Here is a 26,630-nt window from a genome sequence, read left to right as displayed (position 1 = left end):
CTGTCTGCCTACTGTAGTTCATACTGTGCTGTTTCTTGCCTCTGTTTCTCAGGGTTGGGTAATTAAACGGTTTCCTGTAGAAAACTGAGGTCGAGTCTCTCTGGCTGTGGGCTGAAGAAGATGCAGACGTTTCTGAGAGGCAGACGCGTGGGCTATTGGCTCAGCGAGAAGAAAATGAAGAAACTAAATTTTCTGGCCTTCGCTGACATGTGCAGGTAAGAACTGCCATTTTCTAGAACGACCACATCTCACACTTGTTACTCAGGGTGGTTTTTGCAGTTGTAAATGTTAACGTGTTGACCTGTTGCTTGACAGCTTTATCGTTGTTAATATACATGGGAAAACTGTTTGGCTAAGCTAAACTATAAATTCTTGATTGTATATTTATACAGAAACTAGTATGATATTCTCATTGCTTCACATTGCAGTACAGACTTCACTTATGTTCCCTGTCTTTAAAAACGTATTAAAATATTGACTCCACTTTCCTGTATAGGTAGAAGAGTTTAATTAATGTAAAGGTTGGACAGAAAAAGGGTTAGAATTCTCTTAATTGCTTAAATTAGCTAAATTGAAGGTGTTTATATAGGGATCATAGGGTGATGATATATCATAGTTGTACTTCATGATACTCAATATGTGACTGTTTCTTTATGATCAGTAACAGGCAAAATTAATTAATACAATGTTGTTTTTTTTTAACCTTACACTTCACTGTCGTATATCCAACCTGTTTATGTTTTCCTGGTAATAAAACATACAGGTGGTATGTCTTCAAATAGTGATGATATTTATTGTGACTGAAATGCATCATGTTCCCATTTCCATAGAAATAAAGCCTGAGCACCTTTTTATTTTTCTCTCTTTTGAGAATACTTTCTGGCTCCGTTTTCTGGCTTGAAGATTGACAGCTGAATATAGTGCATGGGACTACCAGTTAGTTGTGGTTGTATTGTCATGTATGCAACACGTGAGAATTTGTGTGCTTCCTTCTGGTCTAATTCTAAATAAGGTTTAAGATGTGTGCTATTAGACTAGATATTGTAGCCAAATATTTCAGTTCATCTGGAAGTATTTTTACTGAATGACACTGCTTTTGTCACAAACTGAGACAAAATCTGTGTTCTTAAAATACATTCAGATTATTGCCCATGGCGGTTTACTTGTGTGAATTTCATCATTTGGATTATTCATTCATGATCCTGTTTGAGACTCTAAAAATAACTTTCTGGCAACAGCTGATGTATGATTGCTTAATTCATACTTTATATTGTACTCCTAAACAAATGGCTTATTTAGTTGTGACATACTGGCCTCACCACGTCACTGCAACAAATGACCTGTTACAGTGGTTAGATCAGTTTTTGGGTGTGGACTAACTAGGGTTGGGCAGTTTCATAGTAATACTGTATACCGCGCTATTTAAAAATGTGGATGGTATCTCAAAATGAGGGCAGTATTTCAAAATTATGATGTATGTGTGCAGTGTTTCTGGTCTGTGATTTTAAGTATAAGGCCAAAGAGTTAATTAATCTGTATTTTAGAGGGCCACAGGGAGGGGGGGGGGTGCTGTGGGAGCTCACTGATTGGTGATGTCACACTCTGAAAATGTGAGGGGGAAAAACAAGCAGAATAGCCCACCACAGTTGTGAGTTTAGCACCGAGTTTGGGTTAGAAGAGTGGAAGGAAGCTGAAAACAAACAAAATACTCTGAAGACCCTTCACTCGACTTTATTCTTGCAGGCATGAGGCTTTTTCCTCTAAATATGTGTTTTTTTGTGGCCAGTTATTCTTCTAATCACCGTAGAACCTGTATTATTCTGCGTATTTTTGAATTTTCCTCTTCGCCCAGCACGAGTTGCTGAAATTCGCTCTTTCAGAAATGGGTTTTTATGATCAACACATGTCTGTGTGCACTTTCGGTTTGGGGTGAACTGAGCTGAACTGCACAGCGCCGAAAACACTTCACTTGACCCACACTCATAGATATGTGGCTCATGCACCTGGATTTCAATTTGTTAGGTGGCCTTGAGAAAAAATGAGGGCAAGGAAGAGGAGAGGAAAAACATAAGCAACCATAGCCAGATGTTATACCTATGTGGCCTATGAAGAATTGTTATAGCTGCATGTGGCTGTATATGCATTTAAAGGAAAGGAGCAAGGTAGCCACTGCAACTCATATTTGAATGACCTGTTGAAATTTGTGAGCAAGTGTAAATATGACTTGCTTGTGTTACTCACTGTAGGCTGTACTCCACTGTATCTGACTCCAGCTGAATGAACAATTATGTAATACGTAAAGCTTGCATTGGTTCAGATTTCCTTAGAGGCCTCAGAAGCAGAAAAGGAGAGTGTGTGAGTGGGAAATGAGAGTGAGAGAAAGGGGGGGAAAAAGGGTTTGGAACAATGTGATCACTGTAAGCAGCAGGCTCATGTCAGTCATTGGCAGACAGCATTACATGGCATGTTCAGGCTTCAGTTCCAAACAAGTCAGAACAGAATGTGAAATACAAATTAAAATCAGTCATTTTAAATTAACCTGGACCTTTGTTATAAATGAAACAGCACAAATACATGGTTTGACTAACAAACAACAGTGGAAATATATTAGATGGTTGAAATCTTAATTAAAAAAACAAACAAAAAAAATTCATGCTTGCCCATAAACAGATTTTTTTTAATGTGCAAGGATGGATAGAAGCTCACCATTTTGCTTCTAAGGCCATTGGTTTATTAATTAACAGTCACAAATGAATACATTAAGGGCAAGTTTCCTCTGAAAGTTATTGCAAGGACTTTATGTATTTCTCAGTCTATAAAGCTTTAAATCATTTAAGGATTCAGGAAGTCTGCATGTCTGATGTCCTAATCTGAAAACAGGTGCCAATTTATGAAGCACAAATGCCACAAAATAGCCATATATGGCAATATAAGTTTTACAACAGACAAATTTGGTCTTTGGGGCAGGTATCAAATCAGTAATAAGAGTATATTTACAAAAATGATGTTCTTGTCAGTGCTAAGAAATTAGTCAGCCTAAAAATTAGCTGACAACAAAATGCTTTACTTTAATTACTACCTGTTTTAAGGCCATCTTTGGTTTGTCATATAGACATTTCCAAGCTATTAACAACACCAAGGCTGCTTGTGACTGTTAACCAGCAAGCCACAAAATCAAAGAAGCAGATCATTCCAATTCTGAAATCTAATTGGCTAAAGGTAGTAAGAGAAGAGAAAGCAGTATTTCTTTGTGCTTTACCACATCACATCAGCAGGGCAAGAAATCACTGACCTTGTAAGGCGTTTCTAGGAGAATAACCATGAGTTCAGAATCCTGTTGGAGTCTTTCAGTAGCACGTAGTGTTTTCCATATCGAAGAAGTCTGTCCAGCGTTACTGGACTTACCTTGCCTTACTGTGTGTTAGTGGCTGTTTTTACGGAACAATATGTAATTGTTGTGTTGTCCTGAATGATTGGTAGAGTCCTCCATCTTGCTTATGTCTCTTTCAAACATGAACTCCAGAGAATTTCTAGAGAAACTCCGGAGTATCAGGCCCGGACATGTCCTGGAGTGGTTGTTCACACATGCAGCTCACAGCAGGAGATTTTCTGTCAGGCACGCTCTTGCAGTGGGAGAAGAAACGTGATTTAGGCATGGGGCAGTGCCTGTACAGCAGGTGCAGGAAAAGCATTTACTAGGGCGCAAAAGAGGATAAATTCCAGGTAAGGTCCAGGTGGTCCTTTTCACACGTACATCTCCTCTGGGTAAAAGGTGCATTAAGGTGCATGTGTGAAAGGGGCATTAGAGAAAGATTTGAGGGGAGTGCCAATCTAGTTGGGGAGGGCATAACAAACATGGAGAGAGTGAAAACAAGGCCTTGTGAACAGCAAAACAGACCAGAGTGTGGCTCTGAAAAGTGAAAGTGAAAATAAAAATAAAGTAAAAAGATTTGTTTGATGCTTTATAAATGTGTAAAATCTCAGATAGGGCACCTTTTTAAGGGAGCAAGTGTTAAATGAATAACATAAGCAGTGAGAATCCAAGATTTAAATTAAAATTGGAATGTTTATTGTTAATGTGTGCTTTTGATATGGTTACATTATTCTATTTGTGCTTTTGTCTGTGTGAAAAGTGGACATTAAGACCAATTTTTTAAGCTGCATATTAATTTTGCCACATGCTGTTTTAGCACAAATAATTAAGCCCTTATACATACAGATCCAAAAGTTGAATAATAAACCTGCATATTTAAATAGAAAAAAATAGATAGAGTTATAATCAAAACATGTTAGCAGTTTAATACTGCTGAGTAAGTTATTGTTGATCATTTATATACCTTAATCAATTGGAGCAGTTTTACTGTCCTCAGTCAGGTTATCATTGTAAACTACTGCAGTTGAGCATCCACACAATGTAAGATTTTTGTTGTGGTTACTGCAGTAGTCAAGCTTACAAGTCCAGTCCTTTCAACCCCACAACTGTGTTAATTTCGTCATTATTTGGTATTATTTTTATATTTTGGTTTTCATTTGAAGCAAATGACAGCTTGTTCTTTGAAGTTAAAATGTTGAAAGCTGAAAATGTTCTCTCTCTGAATTGTGTTTAAACCCAACTTCTATTCTGAGGCCTTCTGTGTGAAAGGCTTCTAATCTCTGCTGACGTGAAGTTGGCATGCTTGCCATGGTGGACTGAACATGAATTCTTTCTCTCGCTGTCTTCGCTCTTGCTTTTGCTCTTGCTCTCTCTTCTCTTCCCTCCCCCTGGTCCCAAATTTCTCACACACTTACTGCACAGACTGTATTGTAGACTACAGCCAAACTCACTAACTGTTTTCAACAGTTCCTTTGTAACCAGGGCAGCAAGTGAGGCATGGCAGTGACAGGGCTTGAGATAAGTGATTTTTTGGTAACCATGTAAACACTGAACTTGTGTGTGTGTGTGTGTGTGTGTGAGAGACTTGCGTACTGCTATTGTCGTAGACTGATGATTTGGGATTCTTTGTTCAATCTAGATCAAGCTGAATCCTATGGAGAGAGATTAGTCTCAAAGTACTTTACAAATGCATAAATGTTAATCCACAAATTAAACACAAGTCTCAAATGTTTCACTGTTTACAAATGAATACATCCCAATCTGTGTCTCACAGTCTGCAATTTGTACAAATACAGTTACATTCGTAAATACAGGTTTTTGGTTTTCATAGATATACTTTTATGCAAAAAAAAAAATACATTTGTCAATAAATACAGAAAAAAAATAGTGCCACCTAGCGTTGGCTTGTTCGCCTGCTGGCCATATTTGTGGATCAGGCTGCATTTGTATTTGGATCAGGTGAAATGTGAAAGGAGAGTTTCAAAGTCCAAAAACCCGTGAAAGGAAATAAACAAATGCACGTCACAGAAAACTCGTGAGTAACTTGATTCACAAACGCAGATTCAACAATTAAACAATTTAACAATTAAAATTAATTTTAAGTTCGAGACTTTGACTATACAAATATATGGAATGTAAATTTAAACAAATTATTTATATTCACATAAAAATATGATACATTTATGAAAAACAAAAACCTGTATTTGTACAAACTGCAGACTGTAAGAGACAGATTTGTATGTATTTATTTGTGAATAGTGAAACATATATGTGACTTGTGTTTAAAATAGTTTAAAAGTTTAAAAGTTTTTAGTTGGAAAATATTTTAACAAGAGTTAGAGGTCAGTATAGGCTTAACCCCAACCTGAAAACTGGGGAAACCTCATTCACACACACCACACATATGCATGCATGTACTGACAAGCTGAGCTAACAGGGTGCTTGTTAAGCTAAGTGCAGACATATTCTACAACATTACATGTGAGCATGTATCGAAACACCACATGAATGGTTCCAAAATAAAACCTAACAGTGAAAGGGGCAGATCCATGCAAACATAGATGCTTTCCTGGGTCTCAACTGGCACCAGTCCCACCCCCAAATTCCATGGCCGAAGCTGCTGTGTTTTGTGTTAATGCTTTGTTTGTATTTGTGACTTTTAATTTTGACATAGCCTGCTTGCAATGTAATTGTTGAGTGTAGTGGTTTTATCTTCTTTCATTACATTACATGTTGAAATGGGCAAGACTGCCCAAGTCTGAGGTCTGAGTCTGGCCCTTGTCCATAAGAGACTCCCTCGATTCACACAGAGAGAAGTCTGCTCCTCACTGACACACCACAAACTTCATTCACCTGAGTGACTTTACTGGTGGCTGTGCTAATTGAGCTCTGACTCTCATGGCACAGTGTTTACAGTCTGTAAGGTTTTATCCACATGCTCTTTTAAAGGGGTGCACAGCTGCTGTCTGTATATTTTCACAACTCACATTCTGTGATATTACTGTAAAAAATTACATTTAAACATCAGCGTTTTTCTTTTTCATTTTATTTGAAAAATAAATACTGTTCTACCAACAAGGAACCTTTTTATTTGATTTTTAAGAGTTACAATTACTTATTTATTCAATGTAACAGGTAAAGCCTGTAAAGTTTAAGGAGGTTGTGAGCTGTTATATGGAGTTTTCTAAACACCCTAACCCCGCAAAATGCTTGAACTATTGTTAAAGAAAGAGATGGGGACAAAGACACAGGTGAAATAAGACAGATTCAGCCGTCCTTCTCTCTGTGAGATATAATATGTGTAAATGTTGCTGAGTTCCGAGCCATCCTGCTGAGAACTTGCGAATTAACCAACGCTGAGCCAAGGCTCTGCCCAAGGATCATAATGTTGCACCAAACACAGCCCCATAAACACACACAAACCGAGCATGTTCCTGTCTTATTTCCTATTATTCAGCCGTGGTTCGCGCTAAAGAACCTGCTTTGGGTCCAACTGGGAACAAATTTTCTATTCTCAAACCAGTTTATGTCGCACTGAATGGTTAAATATGCTGAATGGTTTCAAATTTAGTTCACAAACTGGAATGTGAAATATGGCTTAATAACAACAGACGGTGTAGTAGCGTCACCTAAAGTTCTCTCTGTGAAATATGGCTGAACTAACAGTTCCTGCTTGCGCATGCACATTTCAACATTGTTTAACATCTTTTTCTGATATCATTAGCACATTGCTTCAGGGTAACCACTGTTCATCAACTGACCTGAAGCTGTGGCTTCAGTGCTAAACTACATGCAAATGTCCCATGTTAAAAGTGAAGCTTGTGTAGCCCTGCAGAACATGAAAGTATGGTAATACCATCCTAGAATTTAAGCAGGCTAATGATTACCTGGATGATTTATTAGTTAATAGGGTCTGTTTATTGGTTTTAATAATGATTTTCAGGGAAATATATTTGTATTTTCACATGGACAATTCAAGCCACATTGTGCACGTAACAACATTGTGAAATATGTGCCTGTATTTTTCATATTCATGATGAGTTTAGGCATGTTGTGTCAACCCCAATGATTTGATGCTTAGTCTAGATGCTACCGGTGCACAGATACATTATTCGTTTTATTTGTCGACTTGTGCTGTTGGTTACGGATTATTATACCACAGTTAGTTCTGATCCTGCAATGTGATTGGCTGAGAAATGTTCCAAGAGTGCCAATATTACATGATAATGGCACTCTGACTGAAGCACTTCAGGTATCGCTCTACAAAATGCATGCAACCTAGCAATGACGCCAGCGCTTACAAGACAGTCCTCGCACCTAATTTTGAACAGAGTAAAGAGTCATGGCAGTGGACTCTGCTTTCTGATTTGTAAACAAAAGAAAGTGTAAGTGTGTGTGTAACGGCGATAACAAACTGTGATATAATCGCAATAATACACTTGAGGTTCGAGCTATAACGTGAGATATTGGCACTGCTGTACTGATCTTCAGCACTCAGCCTGCGGTCTCGTGCCTACTATTGCAGCACACCAGTGCCAATATCTCACGTTATAGTACTCCCTCTCGTGTATTATTGAGTAAGCATATATTGCTTAAGGCTGCATAGAACAGTGTTCTATTGTAAGTTTCATGCTGAAACATGGATATCATGTTTGTTTGTACTGGGGTTGTCAGGTCATCAGTGTTATTAAAGGTGAAGTGGATGTATTTTCCCCTCCAAAGCAAGTTTTGTCACTTCATGATGAAGAAAATTTAGCTGAATATATGGATCATGATGCTTGTCCAGTATTTTTTTCTCCTGTGTCCAATTTTGTCTTCTGTTTACTGCAGTGTTGCTAAGAAAGAGAGATGTTTTTCTATTTATTGTCATAATGCATAGTAATATTTCAAAATGTGTCATTTGCATTTGTTTTTTTTTCGTTTCATTGGATGAGGAACATGCTGTAGCAAAAAATAAAAAAAATAAATAAAAAAATAACCTGTATAATTTTTTTTCCCCCATACACCCCTAATTCCAGTGAAGTTGGGACTTTGTGTAAAACACACAAATAAAAACAGAATAATATGATTGGCAAATCCTTTTCAACCTATATTCAATTGACTACAATGACAAGATATTAAATGGTCAAATGGATAAACTTTATTGTTTTTTTGGAAATATTCGCTCTGTTTGAATGTGAGGCCTGGAACACGTTCCAAAAGAGTTTGGACAGGGGCAACAAAAGATTGGGAAAGTTGAGGAATGCTCAAAAAACACCTGTTTGGCACATTCCACAGGTGAACAGATTCATTGGAAACAGGTGAGTGTCATGATTGGGAATAAAGAGAACGTCCCCGAAGGGCTCAGTCTTTTACAAGTAAGGATGGGGCAAGGTTCACCACTTTGTTAACAACTGCATGAATAAATCGTCCAACAGTTTAAGAAAAACGTTTCTCAACGTACAATTGCAAAGAATTTAGGGATTTCATCGTCTACAGTCCATAATATCATCAAAAAAATTCAAAGAACCTGGAGAAATCTCTACAAGTAAATGGCAAGGCCAGAAACCAACATTGAATACCTGTGACCTTCAATCCTTCAGGTGGCACTGCATTAAAAACCAACATCACTCTGTAACAGATATTTCCACATGGGCTCAGGAACACTTCAGAAAACCATTGTCAGTGAACACAGTTCATCGCTCCATCTACAAGTGCAAGTTAAAATTCTACCATGCAAAGCGAAATGGGGCCGGCTTCTCTGGGCTCGAGCTCATTTGAGATAGACTGACGCAAAGTGGAAGTGTCCTGTGGTCTGAGTCCACATATCAAATTGTTTTTGGAAGTCGTGTCCTCTGGGCCAAAGAGGAAAAGGACTGTCCAGATAGTTATAAATGCAAATTTCAAAATCTGCAAAGGCACATAATTTAATGCTGAAAGGTATATACAGGTTTTGGAGCAACATATGCTGCCATCCAAGCAACGTTTTTTTCAGGGGCGTCCCTACTTATTTCAGCAGGACAGTGCCAAGCCACATTCTGCATGTGTTACAACAGCAAAGCTTCGTAGTAAGAGTGCGGGTACTAGACTGGCCTGCCTGCAGTCAAGACCTGTCTCCCATTAAAAATGTGTGGCACATTATGAAGTGCAAAATATGACAACAGAGACCCCGGACTGTTGAGCAACTGAAGTTGCACATCAAGCATAAATTGGAAAGAATTCCACCTACAAAGCTTCAGCAATTAGTGTCCTCAGTTCCCAACGCTTATTTAGTGTTAAAAGGAAAGGTGATTTAACACAGTGGTAAACATGCCCCTGTCCCTCCTTTTTTGGAACGTGTTGCGGGCCTCAAATTAAAAAAGAGCGAATATTTGCAAAAAAAAAAGTTTATCCGTTTGAACATTAACTATTTTGTCTCTGTAGTGTATTCAATGGAATATAGGTTGAAAAGATTTTGCAAATCATCGTATTTTGTTTTTATTTATGTTTTACACAACGTCCCAACTTCATTGGAATTGGGGTTGTACTTTGCAATATTCATTCATTCATTCATTCATTCTCTGTACCCACTTATCCAGTTTAGGGTCACAGTGGATCCGGAGCCTTCCCGGAATCACACAAGTAGATGTAGTTCGTAATTGGAGATAACGTACATTCAGATGTTTAGGGTTTCTTGCATTATGAAGCTTAGGAACCAATCCTGTCAAATTGCAGGATTGGGCTGTCAAGTTGCAGGCACGTGTAAGATGGGTTGATCTTTGAGTTGGTGTTGAGTTCCGTTTTAACCATGTTTAAAACATTAGGGTATTTTCTTTTGACATTTAATTGTAAATGTGTAATTATGATGAAGAAACATGTAACAGACATTATACTTAATGTAAGATAACTTTGCTACACAGCACAAAAACCCTTCACTCAACTGTGTGCTCACAGGTATGAGGCTCACATAGCCCGACGCTGCCACTACTTCCCTAGGTATGAGAAATTGGATACTGCCCATTCCTAGATATTGCTGTATCTAAACTATTTATTTTGGTCAAAGTGTCTCTTGACTACCAATAACATTTCAAAGCAAACTCCCAATGGACGTGTTTTAAAAATTTTATATATATATATATGTATATGTAAATGTATGTATGTGTGTGTATATATAAAATACACATACATACAATTAAAAAGACTTAAGTTCAGTAACACCCTTAAGTATAGTTAAGTATGATATATGCATTGCCATTTTTGTTAGTTTTTTTTTCTAAACACTCTATGATTAAGGATTTCCTTTATCCTCAACAATTATATTACAATGATAATGTTATTACAAGTGGAAGTACTAACAGTGTCAGTGGTTTTACTCGCGTTTTAATTTGTAATCATTTTTCCTGAGGTAAACAGAATGACTAACATCTCACTCATTGTTAAGTCCATAATAATTTCTGTATGTATTTTTGACACAATGACTTTAAGTATGTCTTTAATCAAACTATTAAACAATTGCAAGTTTTAGGTTATTAATAAGTAAGGTTGTCAGCTGTCTTTTAATGATTACACTGTCACAGTGTCTGTAAGACTGATGTTAAACCACATAGTAATGGTTTTCTGGCAATAAATTCATGGTTTAAGAAAAGAAATAACAAATTAAAAGGAACATTATTTGAAAAACTAAAACTTAGTCTATTTTACTGAAATTGAAGTAATTAGTAATTTAGGATATAGTATAATATCTTACTTAAGGCATTTTGTTAAGTCTGTATTCTGAAACAGTTGACAATGTTAATAAAATACTTATATAGTGTCAGTGCACTATAGTGAGAATGTGTATAATGTTTTGTTTGTTTGTTTTTTAGGAAAAGAGGGATAGAAGTGGTTCAGGTAAGTCTGTTTTATTTTTTTTAAAAGGTACAAATACATGGGTAATGTTTTCATTTTTGCCCTAGATTTATCTTATTGTTTTATTCTGTTTGTCATAATTGATGATATCCAAAACTTTGCTAGAGCCAAATCCCAAATATTATTCCATGTCTGTTCCCATGCAACAACTTGCAAACTCCTGTGTTTACAGTATATCCAGACATCCAAGAACTTGTGCAGATATAGATTCCATTGTGAAGGTGTATAGATTCCAGCAGGGATTTCTCAGAGACACTCTGCAGACATAGCCCTGGACTAATGAGAGTATAAGCACCACCATCATCTGGCCTTGGTCTAGTCTGTGTACTTAGCAAAGACACATAAACTTGGAGAGTAAAAGTTGTAGATTGTTTTCAAGCCTTAACAAGTACATTTGTTTTTTGCTTAATCTCCAGGGTGTCTTAATATTGGTCTGTGGTCTGGTTGCTAGTCCAAGTCTTCTCTAGATCAGTATATTAAAAAAAAAAAAACAGTGGGGTGTGGCTTGCTCTTTTTAAGACAGGTCAATATTCCTGCTTTTAATATGTGTATTTGGCATTCACTGAACTGAGAATGTTAGATTGTAAAGATGTTATTGCACATAAACTCCTTAAAACTGACACATTCCCACAAGACAATTCATAATCATTTCTTTACCCTCTACCTTTTAAATATTACAAATGTACTATGACTATAGAAGCCTCCCTGTTTTATGTGTTGTTCTTTGTTTCCTTTTTTCTTCTATTCTTGATTTCCCTCTTTCTTTATAATATTATATTTTTATTTCATTCTCTATGCTAAATCAGTTACATAAGTATTTGAATCTGAATTTTGAATGTTTTATTATTTATTTTATTAGAATTATATATTTTATATTTGATTTCTAATTCAATATATTTAAACTGGGTTAGCACTAAGTTGAAATTTTGAGGTGGTGAAATGTTCAGTTTGAATTGAAGACATTCAGAGGGGGGGGGGGGTGTTGAAAACTCATAAATTCTTAAAAATTCAGATCACAAAAATACAAATCTAGGCCAGAGGTCAACCGGTGGGCTTTTCAGGAAAACTGAACTTCCACAGAGAAGTCAAACACAGCATTAACCAATCACCACGCTCACCTTTCTTGAAGTGAGCACTTAAATAACAGTGTGAGCAAAGGGGGCACAGTGTTCAAGTGATCAAGTGGTTTGAGAGTAGAACAGGGACACACTTTGCCTTGTCCCAAGAATCACATTGTTCAAGGATTAAGACTTGAATTTATGTCTCTTTTTTCAGAATTTTTATGATCTGAATATTTCACCTCCTCAAAGTTTATGAAATGCCATACAAATATAATTCAAATATGAAATATTCAGATAGGGCCGGCACGGTGGTGCAGCAGGTAGTAGTCACACAGCTCCAGGGACCTGGAGGTTGTGGGTTTGAGTCCCGCTCCGGGTGACTGTGTGTGTGTGTCTCGCTCTGTGAAGGACTGGCACCCCCTCCAGAGTGTCTTCCCGCCTTGCGCCCAATGGTTCCAGGTAGGCCCCTGACCCATCGCCACCCTGAATTGGATAAGCGCTTACAAAAAAATTAATGAATGAATATTCAGTTAAATATAATTTAAATATTTAAAATTCAGCCAAATTTTATTCAAAGATCCAGATTCAAATATTTGTCACTGCTTTAGCTCCATAATTCTCCATTTTGTATCTGCATCCATCTTGTGTTTTTCTTTCATTCTTTATTTCTGTTTTCCTTAAAATCATTTTCATGGCTTAAGTGATCTAGAGTTGAATTTAAAGGTGGTTATTTTTTCTTCTGAGCATATGGCTTTCATGGAAACCCACAGGATGTTGAGTTCTTGGGTTCAGTTTCATCTTTAGCTGCTTGTGGCAATCTCATTGATGACTGTATTCAGTGTGGACTGATGATCTGATTACTCAGAGCACACTAAGTACTTCTCAGTTATTCAAGGAGGATGTCTCAACCTCTACAGTTAATGTTAACACTAAATTTAGCCCTCTGTCATTTCAATGCTATTATTCACTTTTTGAGTAGATTATGTTGTAGTTCCGTTGTGTTAAAGTTGTCACCAGACCACAGATAATACTTGTTTGCTAATATCTGCTCATAAAATATGAACACAGGCTCAGTGTGTCAATATTTTATGAAGGGAAACAAAGTGCAGGAACAGCAGCATAGAAGTGACATTTTTTTTCTCTTTCTCATTCTCTCGCTCTCTTTGATGCTCTCTCTCCTTTCTTCTCTCCTTGTAGTATTTTGGGCTTCAACCCGTACACCACTGTGTACACTCAAGCGTGCTGTGTGGTGAAAAGAGATGGTTGATAGATTGCACTGACATTTGCACACACTGCCTTTAAAGGTCTTTTTAAAATGTGGGTTCACTTTACACTCAGTGAATAAGCAACATTTAAGGAAAGGTTTGCTTATTGTCGTTCAGTATTGCACTTTCCTTAATTTGTTATTAGATCGCCAAGGCAGAAAACTGACAGTGTTCTTACCTTGAGTCTTCCCAAAATTATAGCCACTCACTGTAATTTTTTTACCTGAATTCATTTCAAGTCATTACCTTTGGTGTTCATTGTCCTCAATGTGTCTACACTCCTGAGAGGGGGAATGACTCCTTAAAGGAATACAATGTAAGAAGTGGCTTTTTTCTCTCCAGTCCCCCTACCTGCTTTTGAGTATAATTCATGTTTACAGTACTGTTGTGAAATCAAGTTTCATAATAAAACCAATATTTTGCTCATAATATATATTGGACCATGTTATTGCAACCGTAAACTAACTTGAGCATAACTCTTACCGTTATAACTACACACAGCAACTGACAGAAAAGCAGTTGTTACCAGAATCGATGTCCAACACACATTTGGCTAAAGTAGGAATTAGTTCATCCGTAACTCTCAAAGAGTGTAACTCTAGCCATTTCACCCACACAGAAACTGCATAAAAGCACTAGAATCGATGTCTAACGTGAAAAAGTGCAGTAATCTGCTATAATTGTAATGTAGAAATACTACATGGGTTTCCTTTTTAAGTATCCACACCAACTTCTAATCACCTTCTAATAACTTTAGCTTTTAAGATACAACAATTACTATAGAAGACATTCAGATGCCAGTCAAATGGGAAAGTGAAAGTTATCACTTCAGATAGCCTAAGAGCACTGGGCTGTGGAGCAGTGAATCTGCTTTCTTTTCAGTGGGCAAGATTCATCCAGCGTATCTGGATCATTTTGGAGTGGAATTTATTTATTTGTTTTAAAATGGGTCATTTTTCTTTCACCCTACATACATTAATGGCTGTCCGAAGGCTTTTACCCGAGTTGTAATCAAGGCTTTTATATGATTGTAGTTTAATCCCTAAAGGCCAAAAAACCTTAGCTCTGTGAAATTAACAGTATTTGCTGGAAAGATAAGCATGTTGTGCTCCTAGCATTTCTTGATATATTGCTAGGTTAGTTCCAGTTTGTTTCACAACAGTTTAAATCTTTTTCTCCTTCAATATCTGGCTTTTCCTTTTGGTATAAGATCAGTTCCATGTCTGGTTTGACCATGTAATGTGACAGGCTTTGAAGTGGCAGATTTGGTGCTTTTGTGACCAAAGACTTGATCAATGTTGAATTTTGGTTTAAAATTTGGCCATGAAACACTAAACTAATGCACGTCTAAAACCAGTCCGACCTTTGATTCATAGATTTATTGCCAGAAAATCAATATGGTTTACTTTAATGTCAGTATGGTGTGATGGCAGCCTTTTATAGACACGTGTGACAGTGATCATAAGACTGCCATCATGGCACAGCGTGTGATAAGATTTAGTCAGATTTAAAGGAGCTGCAGTGGTTTCTTCAAAATATCTGTGTTCAGTGAAGACCTGAGTCATTTTTCCCGTTCATCTTATGGCGTGGCAGGAGCAATGTTTACATTTTGTGTTATGAGAGAAGGTGTTTTGTGTGTGAAACATTCCTTTCAGGGATATAACTGGAGTAGCAGAGTGGCGTATATATTTCTGTCCACTCCACATACGGCTTTGGTCTAGGGTCTTGTCTCTCAGTGTAGTGTAAGCAGAAGATTAAGGGAACATGCAGCAGAGTGAGCTTGTCAGCACATCAACACTAGAGCTCACTCCTAATGTCATCATCACCATTGGAATCGGCCTTAGAAGAGACGTATTTCAATTTGTAAATATTATTGTTTGATTGCTGTTACCCTTTCAACTGAGATTATGCATGCATACTAACAGTAGGATTCAGGATTTTTTATTTATTTATTTTAAAACTGCAAATAACACACCAGTATGAATATGTGGAAGTTAATTTAAGTCGGTTTCCGATCAATTTTAATGAAGCTAATTGAGAGATTTTCAAGAGTAAGCAAAACTGTATCATTGCTAAGGGATGGTCAGTATGAAAAATTTGATTTCAAAAGCAATTTTTAACACTTTTTTTAACACTATCTCTGTCATCGGAAAATAGTAAAAGAAGGAAAATCACAGTATTTTTTTTATGTCCTACTACAATAGAATTTTAAAACTTAGTCAGGAGTAGGATATTTGAATTTGCTTGCATTCAAATTATGTCTTATGTTTTGAAGTTTTGAATCCTGTCTTGATCTGTGTTCAAAATGGTCATTATCTAATCTCTAGTTCCTATCACTTACATAAATACAGTCTACACATATCATTTTTTGCAAGTCCAAATCAAGTGAGGCGTTTGCGTCTAATGTGAAATGGGCTTATGAAAAGAAAGAAGTGACTCTCTCTTGTGTGCCTCACACTCCTGCTCTGAGTTAGACTCCTGGAAAGCCTCTATATATATATACAGCTACATATAAAATTATGCAGTCATCTAAATGAATTAGATAATTACAAATAAATATGCAGCCTTTACGCTGCATTTACACTGCTCTGGCGCATCAATGCATAGCAAAGTATCCCCTCGTTTTCAATGGGAAACGTTGGTTCCATCAAACGTGGCTGTGCAGTGCATCATGGGTCTGACGTATCGAGACTGTGGGAGATTCACCTCCATCAATGCACCGGAGCAGTGTAAATGCAGTGTTAGGCTTACTACATTAAATATTGCAAATAAAAATGTAGCACAATATAACAAAAAATTATTAAATTAAAATGAATGACAAAACGCACAGCTCCTGCAGGTGGACTTGTTGCTGCTGTGATCAATGCTGTTTTGTTATCTGTGGCTGTGTTACATTGCACAGTGCTGGGAGCGCAGGTCACCAAACAGTCACAAATTAAATTCATTAAAGGAGTAATTTGTAAGATATTTACTGTAATTAGTCTTTAAGTGTCAACTGCTGCCTCTCATAATATTGCTTAAGCAGTATATTCTCTTGAAGTACCCAGTCCGGAGCGGAGCACCTGTGATCGCTCACTCTGAGGTCCTGCCTGACATCCCACCCTCTGTCCAATCACAAATAGTCCAAACCCACCACGTTGCCAGGTCTACAAATAGTGTCTTGCATGAAATGACCTGCAACATGATTGAAAGGTGTAAATACAGTTTGTTTGTTTTAAAGAAATTGAGGCAGAGTCATGTGTGTTTCTCTGTGGTGTGTGTGTGTTTTAAACAAATTTAGGAGTAAGAATTGTATTTGAAAAGCCTCGCATATTCTCCTATTTAAGGTGGAATGGAGAAATCTAGCTTGGTAGTTCACAGCAAATATAAGTGTTTCACTAGTAGGTAGATGTTTCTGTGACATGATAGTCGTACGTTTTAAATTGATAAAATGGGTAATAAGAAGTGTTTCAAAATTAGTTTTGTTTATAAAACCTAGTACTAGCTTTAGCTTCCCACAGCTTTTTTAGGTGGAAATGACTATTCAGTAAGAAGCTGGAGAATAACGCAAAAATCTTCAAAACTGACCCATTTAAGGTGGAACAAAATGCTTGAATAAAAAGCAAAGTTCTGCACCCTAAAATGGCCTTTATGGTTGAAGGGAAAATTGTAAGATGGTTTAGACAGTACTTTCTTGGAAATGCAGGAAAAACAGCTGCGGCTTTTTCCATATTTGCCTTTCACTTAAGTAAGTAAATGTTTAGTGACATCACATCCAATTGGTTTGTATTATTTAACAAATAAAGTGGAATAACAGTCCTTTCAAAAAGTTTCAAAACTATAGTGCTAGTTTCATCTCTTAAGTTGGAACAGAGAATTCAAGAACCTGATGAATAACGGGACTCATAAAGGGGCATGTAAGGTGGAACAAAATGTTTGCCAACAAAAATTGTGAATAAGAAGTCAGGATCTGCAAATCGATAAGTAACATCAGCCTTTTTAACACCAGAAAATTTAATGTGGATTTGGACAGTAAATGCAGCGAAATGGCGACCGCTCTTTTGCTTTTTGACTTTCTCTTGCGTAGGTAGGTGTTTTAGTGAAATGATGAACACTTTTGTGTGTAAATATGTTGATTAAGGCACATTCTTCTTAGCTATTATGATCCAAAGTTCTTAAACTCGTCTCTTGCTTGATCGTTCTGTTTTCCTCAAACTGGCAATCTGGTCGAGCCTCACGTCTGCGGTGGAGTGGAAGGAGGCGGACAGCACTCTCCACTGTTTTGAAACTGTATTATAGTTCAGATTTGAAACGCTTGCTGTCAGTGTTACAGATTGCTCTTTTAATATGAATAATAATAATATTATTAATAATAGTAACAATAATATTAATTACATGACATAATTGTTTGAGTCTTAAGCCTCGAGGCATTTGAGGGCGAGTCTCAATTTGAGTCTGAAGTCACAGTTTGAGCAACTTAAATCAGAGTTTCAGACTTGATTCCTCATCTCTAATACTTATACAGTCTGTGTATCAGTTCAAGCTTTCAGCTTTTAAGTAAGGTATTCTTGCAAGATTCTAGTTAACGGAATATGTTTTCATTGGAGGCATCACACACAGAAATGGCAATGAAAACAGCATGCTGAATAGAATGAATAGCCTATATAGTCCATTTAATAATATGTAAATGTGAAAGGATGAGGCTCTTAGAACCTGATATGTAGATTTGTTTTGTTTTGATTTTTCTCCTAACTAATTTCCAGCATCATTACTCAATGGTCGTCTTTCCTTTGCCTTTAGCTTGATTTGAGCCAACCTCTAGAAGAACAGGGCCCACTTGATGTTATCATCCACAAGCTGACAGACTTGATCTTAGAAGCTGACCAGAATGACACCCAGGCCCTGTTACTGGTCCAGCGTGTGCAGGTAGAGTGGAAATATTCCAAAATTTCTTGTATATTGCTACATAAAAACTTTGTTTCTGCAACAACTCTCCATGCAAAACACATTAAACAACATTTAAGAAAGTCTTTGCTGCTTTCTTTACCTCTCTGGTCATGAGATCTTTTTTTGCATGAGATTTAAAGAAAGTATTAACTTACTAACTAACTAACTTATTTAAATCTTCACTAGCCAAACATTGTTTAAGTAATACTGCATTTTCACTACTTGTGACATTTAGTATGGAACCATACTATAATATATAACACACAAATATCATAACTTGTGGCATATTCATTTGCATGTTTTTGCACTTTTAAAGGAGTTTATAAATGAAATATTCAAGATGTGGTATTTATTGTAAATAAATATTCATTCATTCATTATCTGTAAGCGCTTATCCAGTTCAGGGTCGCGGTCTAACCAGAGCCTATCTAAAATCATTGGGCAGAAGGCGGGAATACATCCTGGAGGGCAACACACACACACTCACACCTATGGACACTTTTGAGTCGCCAATCCACCTACCAACGTGTGTTATTGGAATGTGGGAGGAAACCGGAGCACCCGGAGGAAACCCACGTGGACACGGGGAGAACACACAAACTCCTCACCGAAGTCACCCGGAGTGGGACTCGAACCCACAACCTCCAGGTCCCTGGAGCTGTGTGATTGCGACACTACCTGCTGTGCCCTAAATAAAAATTGATATTTGAAAAAGTTGATATTTCTGGAAATCATCTTTAACAGGGAGACAAATCACCTTTTTTCATTCATTTAATTTGTGTTGGATAATTTGGTTTCAGTGTGACAGCAAAACAACTGCAGTTTAAATAGCATAATATTTTTCTCTCACAGTGGATTATGCATGAATCTATGGCATGCTCAGAGAGAGATTTTTGCATTTTGACAAGAAGTAATAAATAGGCTAACATTCAAGTTACAGTGTAATACAAATGCAAGGTTTTGACATGAATTTTTGTAGGTTTCATTAGGCTCCAGACCCATTACAACTCTAAACTGGATATGCAGTAGCAGACAATGAACGAATGAAGTTGCACTCATTGTGGACAAATAAATTAGTTTGCATATTAACTTTAGGTCACCATGCCCAATACAAAGTGTTAATTGGAGAAAAAGCCTCCTAGCATTGGGCTGTTGAACACTACATCCATTGTAGTGATAGTCTCGCTTTCACCACCTAACGTGTCCAAACACAGCCTACTACTGCAGGGTTTCCCTCAGTGCTTTGTTTCCTTGCGGCTGTGTACACAAGATCAGAGCATGTGCAGCCCATGCTTATAATCAATGTTTTGAATGATTGATATGAATTTGCACTTGATTTGCACTCAGTAAGTTGACGGTACACTCAACTTATCATGTAAGTTCCTCAAAGCATCCAGAGCACCCCCCCCCCCCCAATTCAACAACTGTACCAGTCCTGACAGTGAGGTCCATTTAATGCACTGAAAGTATCAGAGACTCTGTGAAGTTGTGAGCGGAGTGTCTGCGGCTGAGAATGCTGCAGTGATTGAACGTAACTGGATTTTGTGATTTAATCTAAATCATCCAACATCAGTACCTTTTAATAATGCTCTGGAATTGGTTGGAATTCTGTTGTATACCCAAAGAAATGTTCAAAGGCTTCCCTCGAAAGTAAAGGCTTTAAAAGCAACAAAAAGGGACAGACTACCTATTATTACTGGTCATTTCTGAAGAAATTGTGCGCAAGAAATAGTCCACAAAAGTCCTCCCTCTTCCTATAAAGAAGGCAAAGAACATAGCACTTTATAAAGGAACTCAGTTATAATTACTCTTATGTGAAAGGCCTTAGAGTTGCCTCAAAACAGAAATTTGGGTCATTCTGACCCCAGTGGAAGATTAGAGTTGTTTTCTGATGGCAGCATGGTTGCCTTATATAACACTTCCTCTGTTTCATCTGTGCTGGCGCAATGTGCATTCCTCCCCACACAGTGATGCTCCTGCTGACATAGCAGACGCACATGTCCTCGTGTGTGTGAGAGAGACTTTTTTAGCTACACTATAAGAATACATTCATGAAGAGCCATTTAAATGGGTTTAAAATTATTTGTGCATGCACAATATGATAATGTGTTTACTGAGGCAAAACAAATGAAAGATGTGAAGACATGGATAGAATTTAGGCAGCGAAGTAGGACACAATTGGAGAACACTGAAAATATCTGGGGAAGAAATGTGATGAGTGCATGATGCAGAGAAGAGATGGAGCATTGAGGGCATTTAGATGAAAACGACAGATCTATAAGGGTGCTGGTGTTATATAAAAACAGTTTTGTGCACAGTATGAGTGACATAACAGGGCTCAGGAAGTGTGTGTGTGTGTGTGTGTGCACATGCATGTGTGTATATACATGCCAGATCATGCTTCTGAGATAACTCTGACTTTTTGGCCTGGACTTGCAGGATTACATAGATGCTCACCCAGAGACTATAGTCTTGGACCCACTCCCAGCCATCAGAACCCTGCTTGACCGCTGCAAGTCCTATCAATTGGTCCATCGGATAGAAGACTGCATGAAAGGTACTTTGTCTCTGTCATTTGTGAGATATGATATATATATATATATACACACACACACACACACACAGGGGTTGGACAATGAAACTGAAACACCTGTCATTTTAGTGTGGGAGGTTTCATGGCTAAATTGGACCAGCCTGGTGGCCAATCTTCATTAATTGCACATTGCACCAGTAAGAGCAGAGTGTGAAGGTTCAGTTAGCAGAGGGTAAGAGCACAGTTTTACTCAAAATATTGCAATGCACACAACATTATAGGTGACATACCAGAGTTCAAAAGAGGACAAATTGTTGGTGCACGTCTTGCTGGCGCATGTGTGACCAAGACAGCAAGTCTTTGTGATGTATCAAGAGCCACGGTATCCAGGGTAATGTCAGCATACCACCAAGAAGGATGAAACACATCCAACAGGATTAACTGTGGACGCAAGAGGAAGCCTGTCTGAAAGGATGTTCGGGTGCTAACCCGGATTGTTTTCAAAAAACATAAAACCACGGCTGCCCAAATCACGGCAGAATTAAATGTGTACCTCAACTCTCCTGTTTCCACCAGAACTGTCTGTCGGAAGCTCCACGGGGTCAGTATACACAGCCGGGCTGCTAGCCAAACCTTTGGTCACTCATGCCAATGCCAAACGTCGGTTTCAATGGTGCAAGGAGCGCAAATCTTGGGCTGTGGACAATGTGAAACATGTATTGTTCTCTGAGTCCACCTTTACTGTCGTACTACCCAGACTGTTGCGTGCCCAGAGTGAAGCATTGGTGTGGATCAGTGATGGTTTGGGCTGCCTCCACCATCATCATGCAGTGACCTGGCCACTATCCTGCAAGAAAAATGGCTTAAAATCCCTCTGACTGTATTGGCCGCAATAGGAGGCCCTACACCATACTAATAAATTGTGTTCTAAAACCGGGTCTTTCAGTTTCATTGTCCAACCCGTGTGTGTGTATGTATGTATGTGTATGTATGTATATGTATGTATGTATATGTATGTATGTATGTATGTATGTATGTATGTATATGTATGTATATATATATATATATATATATATATATATATATATATATATATATATATATATATATATATATATATATCTAGGAATGGGCAGTATCCAATTTGTCATACCTAGGGAGGTAGTGGCAGCGTCAGACTACGTGAGCCTCATACCTGTGAGCACACAGTTGAGTGAAGCATTTTTGTGCTGTGTAGTGTAGCTTGGCACAGCCTGACAGCGCACACCGACATACATTTTGACAATTGAAACCTGCCTCCAAGAGAGCAAATTTCAGTGACTGGTGTTGGAGGATTTTGAAAATAAGTGAAATAAGGCAGGTTCTACAATGTTTAGAATCGTAGCTGGCCAGCTAACAGGCAGTTGTGGCTTTTGAGTATTTTGTCTGTGTTTGGCTTCATAACTGTGATGGGCTACTGGGCTTGAATCTTTTCCCTCCCCCCACCCATTTTCAGAGTGTGACATCACCAATAAGTGAACTCCCAAAGCCCCACTCCCTGTGGCTCTCTCAAATGCACGAGTGAAGTCTTTGGCCTTTAACACAGATCAGAAATTTGACACAACACGCATCATAATTTTGAAATAACTCTCATTTTGAAGTATCGTCTTCATTTTTAAATACCACGGTATTACCATGAGACGGCCCAACACTAGGCTGTAAACAGATAAAAGGGTTCACACTATATTATTATTATTATTATTTTAATTAATGCTTAAAGTGAACTTGTGGTAGAGAGAGGTTTTTGTGAAATGTTTTATTTATTTATATATATATTTTTTTGCTTTAAGATATTATTGTGTTAAAGCCCCTGGGACCCATTTAGAAATTTTTTTTTGTTTGTTTGTTTTGTTTTTTGTTGTATAATTCTAAACTTGGGTGTTATGTGAATTGTTTTTAAATTAGAAACACAAGACAGAAATATGATCAATCTCTCCTCAAAAATGACCAAACTATGCTCCTCAGAGCTCTCTGAGAATGGTGTGGGCGTGGTCCAATACTAATGACCGTGTGTGTCTCACAGCTCACTATCACTAGAGAACAGAATGCTGTTTACGTTACCGTGGCAACACACAGCCTTGAGAAAGAGCAGTCGCGGGTTTTTACTCAGAACTGTGGTTGTCATTTTACACAAGATAACATTACACAATAAAATGGCACAGGCGGGTAGAATTGGCTTTATACAGCCGTTCATGTACGTGGACATTTTTTGTCTTTTATGTGTCTGTGGTGTGGTTTCATGTGATTATTTTTATTATAATTTATATGTTAACGTAATTGTATGACGTATGTATCATTGATGATTTACTAATGGCTTCTAAGCTTTAGCACAACAGTCTCTTCGACTGGAGGCGTGACTATGGTAGCCCTGTGACTAGGGTAATAGTGACATAAGCATTACTCACTGTTAGGACTGCCCATTCTACATTGAGAGGAGAGCAGTACTGGTCATTTTTAGGAGGGATTGATCATATTTCTGTTTTGAGTTTTTTATTTAAACTTTGCTGAATGTTTCACATAACACCCAAGTTTAGAATTATACAAAAATACACACAATTTCAAAATGGGTTCCCAGGGGCTTTAAGCTTGTACAGTAGGCACGCTTATTGTAAAACATATCTAACAATATTTATGCATGCACAAGCCCTGTTACTGGAAAGGTTTGTGTTTTATCGGAATGTGTCATTGATGTAGGATATATTGGGATTTTAGAGAAAAACCTGCTGCCATTCGGGCACAGTGTTTACCCAGGATGTTCTAAATTGTGTTCAAATTCTAAATTGTGTATAAATAAAATCAACTGGGTAACTTTTTATGTTTTTCAGATAAGTAAAGTTTTAGGAGAAATAAATAATACTAGCTTTTATTGAATTTAACAAAAAAAAAAAAAAACACTGGCACAAGTGTCTGTCTGTCTCTGTCTGTCAGTAGGAGTATGTTTTCTAGTTGGAACTAGACATGGCAGATGGTTATATAATCAAATCGTCTGTAAGCTCTAGTCTTTATCTCTACTCTATATTCTTCTACATTTCATTGTACATATCTGAATAAATCATACATTTGCAGTGATCAGATTCTACGCTTTATACTGTTTATACTGTTCAGACTTCACATTCATTTGAAAGACAGTAGGTAGGAGCTGAGGTGATTTTTAAATAATGAATGAGGTAAAGTACAACAGTTTAAATTCAATGTGTGTTTTTAAAAGGTTAAATCCTTAGATAATTATTTCACTTATATAGCTTGGTGTGGAGTCAAATACCAATCATAAAGATACATTATTTTATAAAAAGATTAGGGATGCATAAACACCTTTTTTGTTAATTTCTTGAACTGTCCATCATTTATTTAGCATTTTCCCACATTACACCACCAATAATTAGAATTTCCCTCTGTGATCAATAAATTATCTATCGATAAAATAGTAACATGGGATGCAACAAGCTCTGATATGCATTTGCATCTTTGGTAAGACGTTTGGTAAGGTTTCTGTTATATGATAACGACTGGGAAGGTTTGCACTTGGGAGTGTTTGTTTATTAACAGTGTTTATTTAAGAGCAGCAGCCTAATCTATGGCGTTGGATCCAATTCAGAATTTGTAATTATATAATTTAATTTGAGGAAAAATCATGTCAAGCAACGAACAGTGCTCTCGCAAACAAGAAAACCTTTCCCTGTAGGAAAATACACTTTGAGTGAAGAAAAGTCTGCTTTGTTTGAGTACAGTCAAAACAGTGTGACATACTTGCTGTTCTTGGGTTCTCCCTCCAGTCTGCTTTGTGTGGGTTGCCATCACTGACTTCGAGATAATTCCAAATTGCTGACATTTTGAGTTGTCTGCTCATTAGCGCAGCAATGTGCACTAGACACAAGGTATTGGTTGTTGGTATCGGAGACACGTTTGCGATTACGAGTATGAGTAAATAAACAAGATATCATTCAAATACCCGATACCAGTATCGGTATTCATGCATCTCTAAAAACGGGTTTCTTCGCTACTTTTAGGAATAGCGATATCGGGCAGGTGGTGTCAGCCTATGACACCATTGGGGAGAAAACTCTGGGCTATTATAATATGGCAAAGGTAGGTTAGGTATTTATTTAAGTAAATACATGATGTTTTTTAACCATTGATTAACCCCGTTTTAAAAACTCATCTCTCAATTAAAATTAGAACTTTAGGAGTTGTTTCCATTAACAAAATTCCCTAATGCCCTAAAAGTGGCTTACATGCCGTTCAAATTGGAGTGTTTATGGCTCTGTTAGTCATTGGACAGCCAGGATATTGATTGTTTATTTTCACTCATGAAACATTTTCTGGCATATAAAATAATAAAAACCAAAAGAACATTTAAATAGCTTTATTTATTTTTTATTTATTTATTTATTTTTTAAAAGGCTCAAAAAAGGCTTTTTTTTTTTTTTTTTAATGCATGCAAGTACCAGTCAGTGTTAATACAGTATGGTGAATAAAGGCACTTGTGGTGTTTCTGTATTTGCATTACTTGCACACAGCAGCTGTTTTACAATGAGTGGCCCTATGCTGTGATTAGTGGCACAAAAGAGATCCTGGCCAAGTTCTCAACTCAACATGCTCTGCCTAAATATTGTCTCTTCTGTCTTATGTCCAACCTCTGGAGACTCATCAGGACAAGAATGTAACTTACTTTTAAAATCCTTTCCCCACTGTGTTTATGTAATTCCTGTTCAGGACTTCTTTTGTTTGTGCAGATGGCAAGGGATTTAGCCATAAAAAAAAAAACTTCCATTGTCAAATTGCAGACCCCTCTTTTATGGTAGGCACATAACTCAGTTTAAATATGACATTTATTATTTTTTGTGTTATTATGTAGTGGAATATTTGAGCCTTAAATGGCACAATATGAATATGAGAGTTTTAATATCTTAGCATATGAACAGAAGCTTACAACTGAAAACTTCCAGTTTTTGCTGGGAAAACCTCCATCTGTCCATGAAGACAGATGCTATGGTGGTATTGAAAATGTTTGATATTTGGAAAGAAAGTATTTTACATATTGTATAATTACCTCTAACCTTCAAATCGCCTTGTAATACATTTATGCACTATATACTTTTTTGACATGTGATTTTTTTTAAATTAGATTTCAATTCATTTATTATTTCTCCAAATGAAAACTACCTGTTTAATATATTGAAGTGTATCTTCTAGTCTAATGATGGGGTTATCACACATTAAAGATATTAACTAATAAAATATGAATTATTTCTATATCTACAAATTTTTTTTTATTTAAAATATTGCATTATATATGGCATGTCTTACAGTGCATAATTTTATATGGCTAATGTGTTTCCTTGCACCACTTATGGAACTTCATATGGAACAAATGGTAAATTCAGTTTAAAATACATTTACAAGATCTTTAAAGAGAATTTAGTTGCACCAGGTTTCTGCATCTGTCAACTTAAAATCTCATTTAGTATGTTACATTATTACCTTTTTTTATTCATCACGTATGTTTTCTTAAGTGTTCTGGGAAGCTTGATTTGACACAAGCATATTATTATAGAACCAGACAACTT

At 37.0% G+C, this 26,630-nt stretch overlaps 1 protein-coding gene across 1 annotated transcript in view; it reads left to right on the top strand.

The window, feature by feature from the left end:
• Nucleotides 1–26,630, top strand: part of itpk1b (inositol-tetrakisphosphate 1-kinase b) — a 38,569-nt gene that overhangs the window by 929 nt on the left and 11,010 nt on the right. Inside the window, exons 2-5 of the mRNA XM_066670497.1 lie at nucleotides 53–215; nucleotides 11,197–11,221; nucleotides 18,345–18,470; nucleotides 20,931–21,048. Of these exons, the coding sequence (XP_066526594.1) occupies nucleotides 121–215; nucleotides 11,197–11,221; nucleotides 18,345–18,470; nucleotides 20,931–21,048 (364 nt within the window). The 5' untranslated portion in view covers nucleotides 53–120. The remainder of the gene's footprint in view (nucleotides 1–52; nucleotides 216–11,196; nucleotides 11,222–18,344; nucleotides 18,471–20,930; nucleotides 21,049–26,630) is intronic.

The sequence above is a fragment of the Hoplias malabaricus genome, chromosome 1, assembly GCF_029633855.1.
Source record: "Hoplias malabaricus isolate fHopMal1 chromosome 1, fHopMal1.hap1, whole genome shotgun sequence".
Classification (NCBI taxonomy): Eukaryota; Metazoa; Chordata; class Actinopteri; order Characiformes; family Erythrinidae; genus Hoplias; species Hoplias malabaricus.
The sequence above is the reverse complement of the archived record's forward strand: the minus strand, read 5'-3'. Positions and strand labels throughout refer to the sequence as shown.